This window comes from Miscanthus floridulus, chromosome 12 (genome assembly GCF_019320115.1).
Source record: "Miscanthus floridulus cultivar M001 chromosome 12, ASM1932011v1, whole genome shotgun sequence".
In the NCBI taxonomy this organism is placed as follows: domain Eukaryota; kingdom Viridiplantae; phylum Streptophyta; class Magnoliopsida; order Poales; family Poaceae; genus Miscanthus; species Miscanthus floridulus.
In genome coordinates, this window is record NC_089591.1 from 85,192,806 (window position 1) to 85,206,711 (window position 13,906).

Below are 13,906 nucleotides of genomic sequence, written 5' to 3' on the forward strand. Positions count from 1 at the left end.
ATCTCACAATGATGATGGATTAATGATGGAGATGAGTGGGAGGGCTTTGGCTAAGTTCACAAGGTTGCTATGTCAATGAAAATGTGCAAGAGTTGTGAGCTTTAATTGGCCATGGGGCTTAAAAAGAAGCCCCCAAGAAATAGAGCTGTTGTACCCCTTCACTGGGCACACTGCGGGCTGACCGGACGCTCCGGTCAGACTGACCGGATGCTCCGGTTAGACTGACTGGACTCTAGACCCAGCGTCCGGTCAACCGATGTAAGCCATGTGTCATTGTCCATTCAACAGGAACCACCTGATCACAACGGCTAAGTAGCGACCGGACGCTCTGGCACAAGTGACCGGACGCTAGACCCCAGCGTCCGGTCGTTTACAGTAAGGTTCCAAACTAGGTTTTCTTCGACCGGACGCGTCCGATCCACCTCGACCGGACACACCTCAGCGTCCGGTGCAAAACCCTGGATACTGTGTAGACCCATCAGTTTGACTGGACCTAGACTTCCAACGTCCGATCAATTTAGACCCAGCGTTCGGTCAATAGACCGACGCTGGCATCTTCACTGCTACGCCTGACCGGATGCGCCGGTCCACCCAAGACCAGCGTCCGGTCACAGTAAAAACAGTGAGACTGAGTTCCTTTCTCCTCTGTCTTCTTCACCCTTGCTCAAATGTGCTAACCACCAAGTGTATCACCTTGTGCACATGTGTTAGCATATTTTCATAAACATTACCAAGGGTGTTAGCACTCCACTAGATCCTAAATGCATATGCAATGAGTTAGAGCATCTAGTGGCACTTTGATAACCGCATTTCGATACGAGTTCCACCCCTCTTAATAGTATGGCTATCGATCCTAAATGTGATCACATTCGCTAAGTGTCTTGATCACTGAAACAAAATGGCTCCTATAATTTTACCTTTGCCTTGAGCCTTTTGTTTTTCTCTTTCTTCTTTTCCAAGTTTAAGCATTTGATCATCACCATGCCATCACCATCGTCATGATCTTCGTCATTGCTTCATCACTTGGAGTAGTGCTACCTATCTCATAATCACTTTGATAAACTAGGTTAGCACTTAGGGTTTTATCAATTAACCAAAACCAAACTAGAGCTTTCATCGCTGGTCCTCTCCACCACCACCACGACGCCCAGGGACCCTCCGGCCATGTCCCCCTCCGCCAGAGCCGCCTCGGGCACCGTCGCCTAGGCCACCGATAGCACGGATTGCGCTGCTCCCTCGGTCACCACCATGGCTGCGTCCGGCAGTGCCTGGCTTGTCACGGTTGCAGCCGCCTCCGCTTGCGATGCCGAGGCCTCGGCTTGCGGTGCCACGCCCACCACGAAGGGTGCCACAAGCGCGAGCGGCCGCTCCATCCGCTCTGACGTAGGTGGCAGAATCACCTCTGCCGCCATGTGCTCGGTGACCCCCGAGGATGCCTCTTTGGCCCCGACGCCTGCTTGACCCACCGAGGGCACGGGCACCACCGTAGGCGGCGCCTGACCGGCCGATGAGGCCATGACATCAGCTCTGCTCCTACCCGAAATAGGAGCAACGTCGGGCGACGGCGCCCGTCCCGCCTGAAGAGCAACGCTCTTCTTGGGCGCCAGCGCCAAAGAGCGGCCCTGTCTCAAGATTCTGTAAAAGTTAAAAGGCGTAGGCCACACTGAAAAATAGAAAAACAGAAAAATAGGAAAAACAGAGGAATCGGTGACTTATGCTGGTGCTGTTGGGCGGTAGGAACGTTTTGGGGATGAACCCCCAGATTCCTGCTCCAATTCGTCTGGGCGAGACCGTCTCGAGCCTGCCCCCTGCTCCCGGGCAGAGGGGCTCATCTCCCTTGCCTCCAAGGGCACGATGGTGGGGCCACCCCTCTCTGTCGGCACCCCGGGCGTGGTGGCAGATCCGCCCGCTCCCACCAGTCCTGAGGACGGGCCGATGGTTTGTCCCATCTCCGTTGGCCTCACGGACTCACTTCCCCCTGCATAGAACTGGAAGGGTCCCTACGTGGATGAGTGGGTACCTGTCAGCATATCCTCGCCCTCCAGGACATCCCACTCCACATCGGCAACTACCTCATCATACTCCTCATCGTCGTCGTCATCATCGTCGTCACTATCTATCTCCTCTCCTCGCTCCCATGCTTGCTGCTTCTGTAACATCTTTTTCCTCTTGAACTCCTTCGTCTTCCTATCCCACTCGACCGCGGTGCGATTCGCCGCCGCCACGAGTGGGTCCTTCGACAGCGGAGCTAGGCTATCCGAGAAGACGAGTTGCTTCGACTGGTCCCGCTGTCCTGAGGTCAGCATCGAGGAGTCAGGAATTCAAGTGAAAAGGAGGCACGGGGAAAGAGACCTTACGAAGTTGATGAACTCGGGTTCCGGCCGCATTGGGGGATGCCCCGGCACCAGATACACGAAATCAAGGACAACGCCAGCGTTATCCTTCGAAGGCTCCATCACCTCCTTGATGCGCTGCACCACTTCGGAGGGAGGGAGCGCTTCGTCGACAAGCGCCGTCCCTTCGAGCGACGCTCCGGGCCCCATTAGGTATAGGGAAGCACGTGGCTCATTAGTGGCACCACCCTCCGCGCATGGTAGGCGTCGATGATCCCTGATCCCTTCACGCCCCTCTCCTTCAGAATTTGGAGGGCGGCGAGATGGTCCTTGATCTTCTTCTTGGCTTTGTCTGGGACACCCCACTTCCACGACTCTTGGACCTCTTCGATGATGCGCCCAGAGAACGCTGGCAAGGGGGCGACAACGTCGTCCTTGACGTAAAACCAATGCGAATGCCACCCCTTGTTGGAGGTCGACAGACGCATCGACGGGTATTCGTTCACCCGGTTGTTGCGGAGATGAATGCCGGCACATCACACCGGCACGCTCAGCTCTTGCTTCCTGACCCGCTTCTTCAAAAGGTTGACGGCGAAGAGATGCCGCCACAGGTCGAAGTGGGGACTAATCCCCAAAAAACCCTCACACAGGGCGATGAACGCCGCAATGTGCTAGACCTGGGGCATGTTCTTTTTGAATCGCAGGGAAGAGAGGGACAGAGGGCCTTGAGTAGACCTAGCGTTGTTGGACGAGGAAGGCATAGGAGGACGAGATTGGGAAGGGCCACAATGGAGCGGAGGGAGTGGTCGGGATGTGGCGAAGCTTGCGTGGGCGCTGGGAGTAGACCCACCGTCGGAAGATTGGGAAGGGCCGAAGGGGCGCTAGGAGCGAGGACGGAGAGGGACAACGCGGGGTTGGGTGGGGTCGAAGGGTGCGAGGGGAGGCGAGCGACTTCCGTTTTTTTTCTAGGCGTGCGGGCGCTAGAAACGGGCGCTTGCCAATGGTCGGTCTTTTTAACGTGGGCGCGGTTAAGGCGAGGCGGTAAGACGATACCGTTACTTTTTTTTGTTGTTGTAGAGAAGAGATAGAGAATTGCCTTGCCTGGCGAGCAAATTTCGCTGTCCTGGTCCTGTCCCGGTGAGGTAGGCTTGCCTTGCTCGGCGAGGCCAGGCTAGGCTGGCTCCAAAACCAAGCAGCCCCTCAGTCAACAAACAGGTCACGCACGACGCACTCGGGTGGGCCCACGCCCCCCTCCCAGATCTCTCCCTCTTCTCTCCCGAAGTCCCAAACCAATTCCCAAAGCCAAGGTGAGTCCCCATCCAGCCAGACCGCCGGCGATGATGGACCACCGAGACGTGATGTTGCCCTTGTCCCTCCGAACCCTAGCCACCCGTACCCTCCTCCTGCTCGTCATCGCGTCCGCCGTTTCCTGCTCTTCCTTGCCGCCGGAGGACGGCATCCGGGTCGTCTCTGCAGAGAAAAGGGTTTGTAACTCATCTTCTCCTGACCCTGGGTATATCTTCCTCCTCCTCCACGTCTTCTTCTTCTTCCCCTTCCTAAATCACATCTTGCAGGCCGTCAGGTTGCTGGCTCGTGTCAAGTGGATCACTGCTACTGGACCCTTTTATTAGCTTCCCTTTCGAGATTAGATTACTTAGATGCATATATATTTTTTTCTTTGAAAGACCCGATTGCTTAGATATACTGCAGTATATAGTCACAATTCTCGATCCAAATCCTGCGCTGTAATGACCCGCTCTGATTCACTTGTATCGGTGGCGGAAGCTTCACTTCAGGGTTTAAGAGATAGATTGAGGGCGATCCCTTGCTAAAGTCCCCTTTATCCGTGCCAAATCTCTTCCTCTCAAATCGTTATTATGTATGGCATTTTCTTCATCTACAAATTTCGATTGCCTGCAGATCGACCTCACGGGTCCCATCGTCAAAGTCTTCCTAACAGTGAAGGTAATGTCTTACTCGCCCCTTTTGCTCAAATTGGCAGCCAGCACCTGTTACTTTCTCCAGCATAGGCATCTTCCACAACTTTTCAATCCCTTTGTGCCAGGTCGAGAATGCTCCCACTGCCTCTGAAGCATCACGAGTTCTTCTCGCCTTCACGCCCACAGAGGTTCAACATCTCTCTATTGTCAAGGCCACGAGAGCGGAGGGGAAGCGCAAGAAGAAGGCATTCGTACCCCTCTCGATCGAAGCCTCTGAGCCCGCCACCACCGCTCCCGATGCCCCTCGCCTCTACTCTGTTCTGCTCAGCACTCCTCTGAAACCTGGCGATGCAACCACTCTAGAAGTGTTATACATGCTCACTCACTCTTTAGAGCCCTTTCCCGCTGAGATTAGCCAGTCAGAATCCCAGCTGGTTTACTACCGTGACAGTGCGGTGCTTTTCTCGCCCTACCATGTCCTGGAGCAGGTTACCTACATCAAAATGCCAAGCAATAGGATTGAATCCTTCACAAGGGTTGATCCTACCACACGAGCTGGTTCTGAAGTGAAATATGGCACATACAATAACCAGATGCCAAACTCCTATTTGCCAATTCTTGTGCATTATGAGAATAACCGTCCATTTGCTGTTGTTGAGGAACTTGTACGCAAGGTGGAGATTTCTCACTGGGGAAACATCCAAATCACCGAGCAGTATAAACTGAAACACGGCGGTGCTCGTCACAAAGGAGTCTTTTCCAGGTTATAGTCTTTACACTCCCATCTCTATAGCTTATCTGGTCCTAAAGATAGCATTGGATACGAGACAAATGCGACTATGAAATTATCTCCTATGAAGAATTCTGTTGGCTGTCAGACTGACATGTGGGCCACAGTGCCACATGTCAGCAAGAACCAGTGGCATTTGTGAGTTGGGGATGCTTTCCGGGACATCATCTAGTCAACTGTTCTCAACTTGTTCACCTTTTTCAATGATATAGATCTGGTAATGACGAAACATAATAATATATGGACTGGTACCTTCCGGCACTGCTTTGCCTTTGGATATGTAGCACATGCCATGTTAAATCCACATAGGCATGTTTCTATTTGTTAAGTAAATAATGTGGTATGGAAATGGATATCTGAATCTCTTGATTTGAAGCTGTAGTATGAAGTGAAGTATAAGCAACTCATTAGTTCAAGTAATGGCCTGTTTGTTTTAGCTTTTTACTGGCTTCTGCCAGCTAGAAGCCAGAAGCTGAAACAAACAATCCATCTGTTGAGCCGGCTTTTGAAAAGCTGGCTGAGGAAATAAACTAAAATCTGAAAAGCATGTTTCGAGCAGCTTTTGGAAGGTCAAGTAGTGCTAGGAAGGATACCTTTCGATATTTAGGATCAATGCTACAGAGAGATGGGGATATTGGTGAAGATGTTAGCCATAGAATCAAAACAGGGTGGATGAAGTGGCGTCAAGCATCTGGTGTCCTATGTGACAAAAGGGTATCACAGAAGCTAAAAGGCAAGTTTTATAGAACGGCGATTAGACCTGCTATGTTGTATGGTGCAGAATGTTGGCCTACGAAAAGACGACATGTTCAACAGATAAGTGTCGCGGAAATGCGTATGTTGTGTTGGATTTGCGGTCATACAAGAAGGGATCGAGTTCGGAACGATGATATACGTGATAGATTAGGGGTAGCACCAATTGAAGAAAAGCTTGTCCAACACCGGTTGAGATGGTTTGGACATGTCCAACGGAGACCTCCAGAGGCACCAGTGCGTAGTGGAATCCTAAGTTAGGATAGTAACGTGAAGAGAGGCAGAGGAAGACCGAAGTTGACTTGGGTAGAGGTAATAAAAGGAGACTTGAAATGATGGAATATACCCAAAGATTTAGCCTTAGATATGAGTGCTTGGAAAACAGCTATTCACGTGCCTGAACCTTGATGGCTTTTGCTGGGTTTCAACTCTAGCCTACCCCAACTTGTTTGGGACTTAAAGGCTTTGTTGTTGTATGTTTCGAGCAGCTTTTCTAGCTTTTGTTAAATGCTTCATAGTTAGTGATTGAGAACTTTCTTGCTAGGCTTGAGTATCAATCTAGGCCATCTGTCAGTGGAGCTTCGTCCTTTAAGAATCTTCTTGCAAGGCTGCCACCTCGGGTTCATTCAGTTTACTATCGTGATGAGATTGGTAACATCTCATCCCATCTGCGCACTGATTCATACAAGGTACAAGATATGTTTCCACAAGCATTAGATTTTAATGAATTGCTATTCTAGTTACTGGAAGATGCCCTTTTATTTTACTTCAATGTAAAATGGCAAACTAAAGCATGTTTTTTTAACTCAGTCCGAGCTAGAAATTGAGCCCAGATATCCATTATTTGGTGGCTGGCACTGCACGTTCACCATTGGCTATGGTCTTCCATTGCAAGATTTTGTCTCTGAGTCAGTTGATGGCCGGCGCTACATCAACCTTACTTTTGGTTGCCCTCTATTGGATACTGTGGTTGACGATCTTACAGTTAAAGTAAGTCTGAACCAGGTTTATATTTTCTGATGAGCATCTTTTGTACTACTGGTAAGAGTAACCTAGCTTGAAACGAATAATTGGATATGTAGCAGCTTCTCATTTCTTGCTAGTGTAAACGCAATCTCAGGAGCATCATCCCCCCCCCCCCCCCCCCCCCCACACACACACACACACCACCAGATTTTGAGAAGTATTACCAGGAGTGCCGATGAGATATCAAAAGTTGTTCTTTTTGGTATTCACATATAGCAGAATCTTCTCAAATCGTTTAATGTTGCAGGTTGTGCTTCCTGAAGGATCAAAAAATCCACAGCCTGTAGTTCCTTTTGTGACAGAGAAACATCTTGAGGTAATCCCACCTTTCCTTCCTAACATTAACTACGCTCCCCTCTTATGCCCAACTTTCCTTCTGGCGCACGCTACTGTTGATTCACACCAACAACAATGGATAGATAAAATATAATCTCAGATGAACCATTGTAAGTGTACACTATGGAATCAACTAGCATCTGGTAGGGCCTTTGCAACACTTGCTGTCCTGGTTTAGTTTCTATCGTGAGCTGTGCATATTGCTGAGTCCCAGAACTTTGTATTTCGACTTAGTTTGGGGGCTGTCATGGCTTAGTTTCTATGTCAGCCTTGTAGTTTCCTATCTTGGAGGACTAGAAGTCCACCAAAACAAGTCTGAGCATCTGCTCCTTTGCAAATGGAACAGTGCCTTTCGCAAACTTTGCTAATGAGAGAGTTTTTTGTGATTATGATGTTCTTAACTGATGCAGACTAGTTATTCATACCTTGATGTTGTTGGAAGGACGACAGTTGTACTGAAGAAGAAAAATGTTGTAGGAGAGCACAACGTTCCTTTCCAGGTACTTGTTCACATTTCTGATGAGGCCATGTAGGCCTGTCTGCTTTCAGCACCCCAGGCAAAGGTTGCCTGGCCAGGCAGCAATCCAAGTTGTCGATTTTGAGCGCTTGGTGGTCAGGATCGCTGCCTAGCTGGCAACCCGCCTTATTTCATCTGATGATTCTAATCTGTGGAACATTATGGTAACTTTAGGTGTACTATGAATTCAATCCGATCTTCATGCTGGTGGAACCATTGATGCTGATATCTGCAGTGTTGCTGTTTTTTGTTGCCTTCATTGCCTATCTTCACATGGATCTTTCCATCAGAAAATCATCATAGGCCTGTTGGCATTCCATTCACAGTATTTTTGAGGCACATGTTCTGTTAACTGTGATTGATGAAGTAAGACCTTGTTCTGGCGCATTAGTTGTACTGTGCTGTCTGTGCACCCTCCTCAATGGAGAAGGATGGAGTTTTTGCTTCATGCTAGGAATAGGAACGAGATGACGATTTATATAATTGATGAGACTTAAAGTGCCTTTCTCAGCTCCTCAAGCCTCTAGAGCTGCACACATTTAATTTTAAAACCTAGGATGCGTATGACTTTGGAGCTTTGACAAATGCTGTAGGAGGGTATTATTAAAATCAAAAGAAAATGATGAAAAGAAAACCGATGTATGTTGAGAGTGGGATTTGAACCCTCGAGACCTTTTGACCAACTCGGCAATCTTCCGGAGTTGAACTGGAATTCTATTACGTACTATTTGGATGCCCTGTAGTTTACTACTAGAATCGCGGATGATAGTTTTAGGTCTGGCTAATAATTAACCTTCCAAACATGTCTTTTGGCTCTCGGATGGACGTTCTACATGATGTCTATCTAAGCACTAAGCTTTAGGTTTTTTTTTTGTCCAGCGTTCCGAGGCCGATTTTCATGTTTTTGTCATGTTTCATTATAAATTTTAGATATTTTTGGGATCCTAGAACAGTAGCGCTAGATGTTCTAAAGACACCATCCAAGCAACCAAGATGTTCGCCGGCTGGAAGAATGTTTTTCTTACCATTTTTTTTTGAATTATTTTCTTACCAATTTTGGCTCTCAAATAATGAGGTTGGTCTTGAATTTGTGGTGTTTTTCGAGCTATCATTTCGCAGGCTTCTAATTTTTCCAAAAGGTCCGACATGCTTTTGGTTTTCCTTGCAAGGCTAATTTCGGCGTTTGCTAATCTCGCTTTCTACTGCAGAGGGAACTTTGGGAACATGTTCACATCCACATGACCACATGCTATTGCTATGCCAAACCAAACTCTGCCTGGAATCGTGCTCTGGTTTTGGATTTAGCGGTCAGTTATTATATACAACCAAAAATTGTCGTATAACAAACTTAATTTCGTACCGCATGCAGAAGCAGAATAGCACATATATAGTACGTGTGAGAGAATAGAACCACGAACTAACTGAACATTGATTGCGAAGGTATATATGTATTCATCCATTCATTAACTGTAATGTAATCCATAAAAACATCTACAGGTCACGCATGATGCATGCCACCGTGCGCAGTACGTATTTGCTTACAGTACTGTTAACGTGGTATATTGTACAAAAGAATTCGCGCGCGTACGTGATCGGCGATCTCACCAAAAATCGTATGACCAAACGACCGTACCGATCGTGTAGTAGTACTCACGGCTTCCATGACGACGGCGGCGGCGGGGCGGCGGGGAACATTGGCGGCACGGCGGAGAACATGGTGTTCTTGTCGACGGTGGTGACGCCGACTCCCCTGCCGCTGTTGGTGAGAGCCACCAGGGCCGCCACGAGGCCGGTGTTTCCCACAAGCGTCGGCTCGTTCTGCCCGAAGGTGTTGCGCGAGTCCTTGAAGCCGTCGTTCCTGTCAGGCCCGCCGACCATGGCGCCCGTCAGGAGGTTCGGGTCCGCCTTCTTGGAGTCGCGCCACTTGTAGCCGCCGGTGCACGAATACTTGACGCCGTTGTGCGGCGTGGACGCGCCACGGTGGTGCAGGTGCCGCGGGTACTTTTTGCCGAACCCAACCACGTAGCTCATCTTCTTGGGGTTGTCACCAAGAATGTAGTTGATCTGCAGGAGGAGGCAGGAGCACCATGGTTGATGCATGCATATATATATCTTCTTGAGAGAGAGGAAATGAATTATTCCTACTGGATCCTCCTACCTAACCTACCTGAGACTTTGCAAACTCCCGGAGGTCGTTGGTGGTCATGAAGTTTGGCCCGCAGTACCAGCCGGGGACGTTGACGGCCTCCATGTAGTCGGCGTAGAGCGCGGCGATGAAGGAGTTGGCGACGACGTACTGCAGCGGCTGCCCCTTGCCATGGTTGAAGAGCGCCATCCCGCCCTTGGTGAAGTTGAAGGAGCCGAAGCGCGGGAAGTACATGCACATGTTGAGGCTGGTGGCGTTGTGGTAGCCGATGAGCGACTCCTCGTACGGGTACCCGGGGTTGAGGAACATGCGCAGCCGCGACAGCAGCAGCTGGGCGCCCGGGAGCTTGTTGTCCCAGCTGAACACCGAGAAGTCGAGGATGTTGAAGAAGGCCTTGGCGTTCTTGGGCAGCCGCGGGTCGGTGGCGAAGGTGATGTAGCTGTTGTTGCCCGTCGCGTAGTACATCCACGCCGCGCTCCACATGTACTCGTCCCAGTAGCTGGTGGAGTTGTAGTAGTACTCGATGTCCGGCTGCCGGAGCGAGTACGGGGTGCGCCGCCCCGACTGCCGCGCGAACTTGTACACGGTGGCCGCACCCTGGCTCAGCTTCTTGGAGTAGGCGGCGTTGTCGCGGAACACGATGGAGGCGGCCGCCAGGGCCGCGGCGACCTCGCCACCCAGATCCGGGGCGGAGCTCACCGACAGTGAAGGCCGAGGGTACGCCATGTCCTCCGGCCGGTTCCAGCAGTAATGGTCGTCCGGCCGGCTGCCGTTGATCTTTGCACTACCCACCTGGACGGACCAAGCACGTACCAGATCAAATTCAATACGAGACAACCACCATTTTAATTTGCACGAGCAAGCTAAGTCAACAGTCATCACCTACGGATTCACGGCTGTAATTTATTAGCAGTGTCTGAACTCTGAAGGGAGCTACCAAATTTATTTACTTGACTTCACATGTTTCAGTTTCAGTTTTTTTTCCAATAAAAATTGTTTGCCCGTGATTATATTTTGAATCCAGAATGCAACTGGTGGCAAGCTGAGAATGCAAGCTAGTTCTCCATTTGGTGGGGAAATTGTCTTGCGCTACAAACTAAGCATTTTATTTGGGTATTTTCTCACCGTTATCATGCATATGGCCAGTAGTACTGAGTCATGTTCTAGATCGCATCAAAATTGGAAGGAAAAAAATGGTCTCGATCGCACCAGCAGACAAAGCAAGCAACTAGTTTTGCTTGTATAGGAACATGGCAAGCACATGCGGATGGTTGGAAGCTGAACCTTATTTTACTATCAAGCATATGTGGCAAGTCAAAAGGTTCTTGGGTGTGCCGGCCCATTAATAAACTGCAGAACTAAATTGCCACTTGATGAGCTCACTCACTGTAGTATTTTCTGTAAACTGCTTGTAAGTAGTAAAACTCATATTTCCTCTTAGGGCTTGTTCGGCAGGACTAAAAAAATACTGTTCCGGCTGATTGTTGTGAGAGAAAAATACTGTTCTGGCAGGACGTGAACAGTGCTTTCGTGAGTGTCAGAACAAGCCAGTCGGCCGGCTTAAAGCCAGCCGAACAAGCCCTTAGATTTTATTCAAAGGAAAAGGATTGGGACAAATTGCTCACTATATATAGTGGTGGGCAGAAGGAGATAAAATGTCACAAGATACTGCATATTTCAGCGTTAATTGTTAGACCTTTCATGCATGTCTCTAGATTTATATATACTGTATTCTAGAAGATGAAGATGAGCGTCTTGTTGTTTACCTGAGCGTATAACTTGTCGATGGTGGAAGCAGAGGAGTTGAAGGTGAGTAGCAGATAGTCGGTGCCCCACTTGATGAGCTCCCTGACATGGTCATACTCCCCCATGGCCTTGTACTTGGCGCTGTACTCGATCACTGACCAGCTCAGCAGCGTCATGGAGAAGGCCATCGGGAAGTGGAACTTGATGTTGTCGCCAGCGTCGTAGTAGCCGCCGACGAGGCCACCCTTGACGTCCTTGGCGTCGGAGCCGTCTGACAGCCCAGAGTTCCCGCGCCACTTGATGCCATTGTTCTTGGGAAGGTGGCCGGCTGTCAAAATTTTAATTGTTCTTATCATCTTATGTATGATAAGAGATCGGATCGGAGAGACGATCATTACAATTTGAGCAAACAGATACTGTCGATCACACAGAATACAGTAGGCAAGATCTACAGGCACACTGTACTCCGTGCAAGGTCCACATAGAATTCAGCAAGAACAGAGAATCACAGAGAGTACAGGCGATTCGGGAAAAGATGAAGTAAGTACATATATGCTACAAGAACGGAGAATTAATTCAATTCAGCAAGATCTACCTACACGCAGTTAACTTGATTCAGATCCTAAAGCTGAATTTTTTGTGCTGTGTTACTTAAAGAATGGATCAACTTGGTGGCCTACATCTACATACATGTGAGCGAACGTGCCAAGATTCCTCCTATCCTACTCCTACCGATTCGAAGGCGATTGGGATTTGGGCGATTTCTCCATCCCCACATCAGATTCAGACCGTCACTTTCTGCAAATTAAATTAAAGGTGTAGTAGTGACAGGAAAACAGGACAGAACATTCCGCTGGTGGGGTTGCATGAAGCTGTGGACAGCTGTACCGAGGTGCAAGAACTCAAGATAATGAATGGTCAAAAATGGCAATTCGATCAATTTTCTCATCATATGTGACTGCTATATATCGAATTTTGCTCTGCAAGTTGCAGTAAAAATGGCAGATCCACACATGTTTCAGCCGATGGATGGATTAACAAATACAAATACTCCTATCCTATCGTGGTACCCACACATGACATGGTCGGTAGCAGAGCCGAGTTTCCAAAAAATTCAACTTTTTTCTCAACAAAAATTCAAACTCACATTTCTGGGCGTTGAAGAAGAGGAGCGCCTTGTGCAGCGCCTCTGTGTACTGATCGGGCGGCGGCGGGCCGGGCTTCTTGTGTGGGATGGACTTGGCGATGATGATGGGGAGGCCGATGAGGACGAAAGCGGCGACGACGCACCACAAGGCCCACCACAGGACCTTGCGCTTGACGACGATGCATCCGAGGTCCACGTACTTGTCCTTCTTCTTGGCCTCCGGCGGGCCTAGCAGCCAGCTCTGCTGCGTCTCGTCCAGCTCGTGGTGCTGCCGCGCCGACAGCGCGCCGCGGTCCAGGTCCATGTTGCGGCTGTGGTCGTCCTCCGCCGCGCCATCGGCGATCTCGAACGAGCCGCCCCAGTGGTTGGCCGAATACATGGCTAGCTGCCGGCCGGCCGGCTGCTGGGCTGAGAGCTGCCTTCCCTCGCTCGGGTAGAGTTGGCTTTGATGGCGAGCGCGGTCAGCGGCGCATGGATGGGGACGCTTTGGGTGGCTGGGGCAGGCGGTGGCGAGCCGCGAGCCTTCCTGGTCCTGGCGATGGGTTACGGACTGAGCGAGGTGACCTTCGACCGGGGTGGGGAGTTTTGAAGAGGGAGGGGGGTGGTTGACCCGTGGAGGGTGGGTGCTGCCGTGCTGGGGGCTGGGGCTGGTGCTGTGGCCTTCCCTTCCCCCTACACTGCTCTGCTACTGCTAGGGAAGGAAGGTGCGTGTGCCACGGTGAGTGAGACGTACCTACCAGCTCATGGCAGTTGGCACTGTCGGTGGCGAATTAAAAGGGCTCTCACCTCTCCATGATCTTTTTTTTTCGAAAAAAAAGCTCTCCACTCCATGCATCAATCAAAAGCAATAACGTATGCTTGCCGATCTGTCGGTTTGCGAATTTTGTATTGCTCGTGGCTAACAACATGATTGACAACACATAGTTGTTTTAACTGTCCCGTGGCCAGCTGCATAGCTCCACTAATCAACACATAGTATACTCACTGTAACCGACCGACGCAACTCAGTTAGTACCGAATTATTGCCACGCCAGGACTTAACTTACATTTTTTTTACAAAAAAAAGAATATCTGATTTAATAGCAGGGTGCTTCAAATACTAAATCTTTTCTAAAAATAATTGAATCAGGGAGCACAAACGTCAGTCACCCCAGGCCACTAGGCCAGTACGG

General features: G+C 49.7%; 2 protein-coding genes across 2 annotated transcripts; one reads left to right on the plus strand and one right to left on the minus strand.

Moving 5' to 3' along the window:
* The first annotated feature begins 3,563 nt into the window (after positions 1–3,563).
* On the plus strand, positions 3,564–8,205 carry LOC136496567 (dolichyl-diphosphooligosaccharide--protein glycosyltransferase subunit 1B-like). The gene is made up of 8 exons (XM_066492282.1): positions 3,564–3,817; positions 4,254–4,298; positions 4,399–5,036; positions 6,361–6,505; positions 6,627–6,806; positions 7,090–7,158; positions 7,589–7,678; positions 7,870–8,205. Exons 1-8 carry the CDS (start codon positions 3,671–3,673, stop codon positions 7,996–7,998), a joined length of 1,443 nt encoding a protein of 480 aa, XP_066348379.1. The 5' UTR covers positions 3,564–3,670; the 3' UTR covers positions 7,999–8,205.
* Positions 8,206–9,113: 908 nt separating this feature from the next.
* Positions 9,114–13,259, minus strand: LOC136498163 (endoglucanase 12). The gene is made up of 4 exons (XM_066494116.1): positions 12,735–13,259; positions 11,608–11,915; positions 9,863–10,633; positions 9,114–9,759 (listed from the first exon to the last, which is right to left on the minus strand). Exons 1-4 carry the CDS (start codon positions 13,111–13,113, stop codon positions 9,346–9,348), a joined length of 1,872 nt encoding a protein of 623 aa, XP_066350213.1. The 5' UTR covers positions 13,114–13,259; the 3' UTR covers positions 9,114–9,345.
* Between the last annotated feature and the right edge of the window lie 647 nt (positions 13,260–13,906).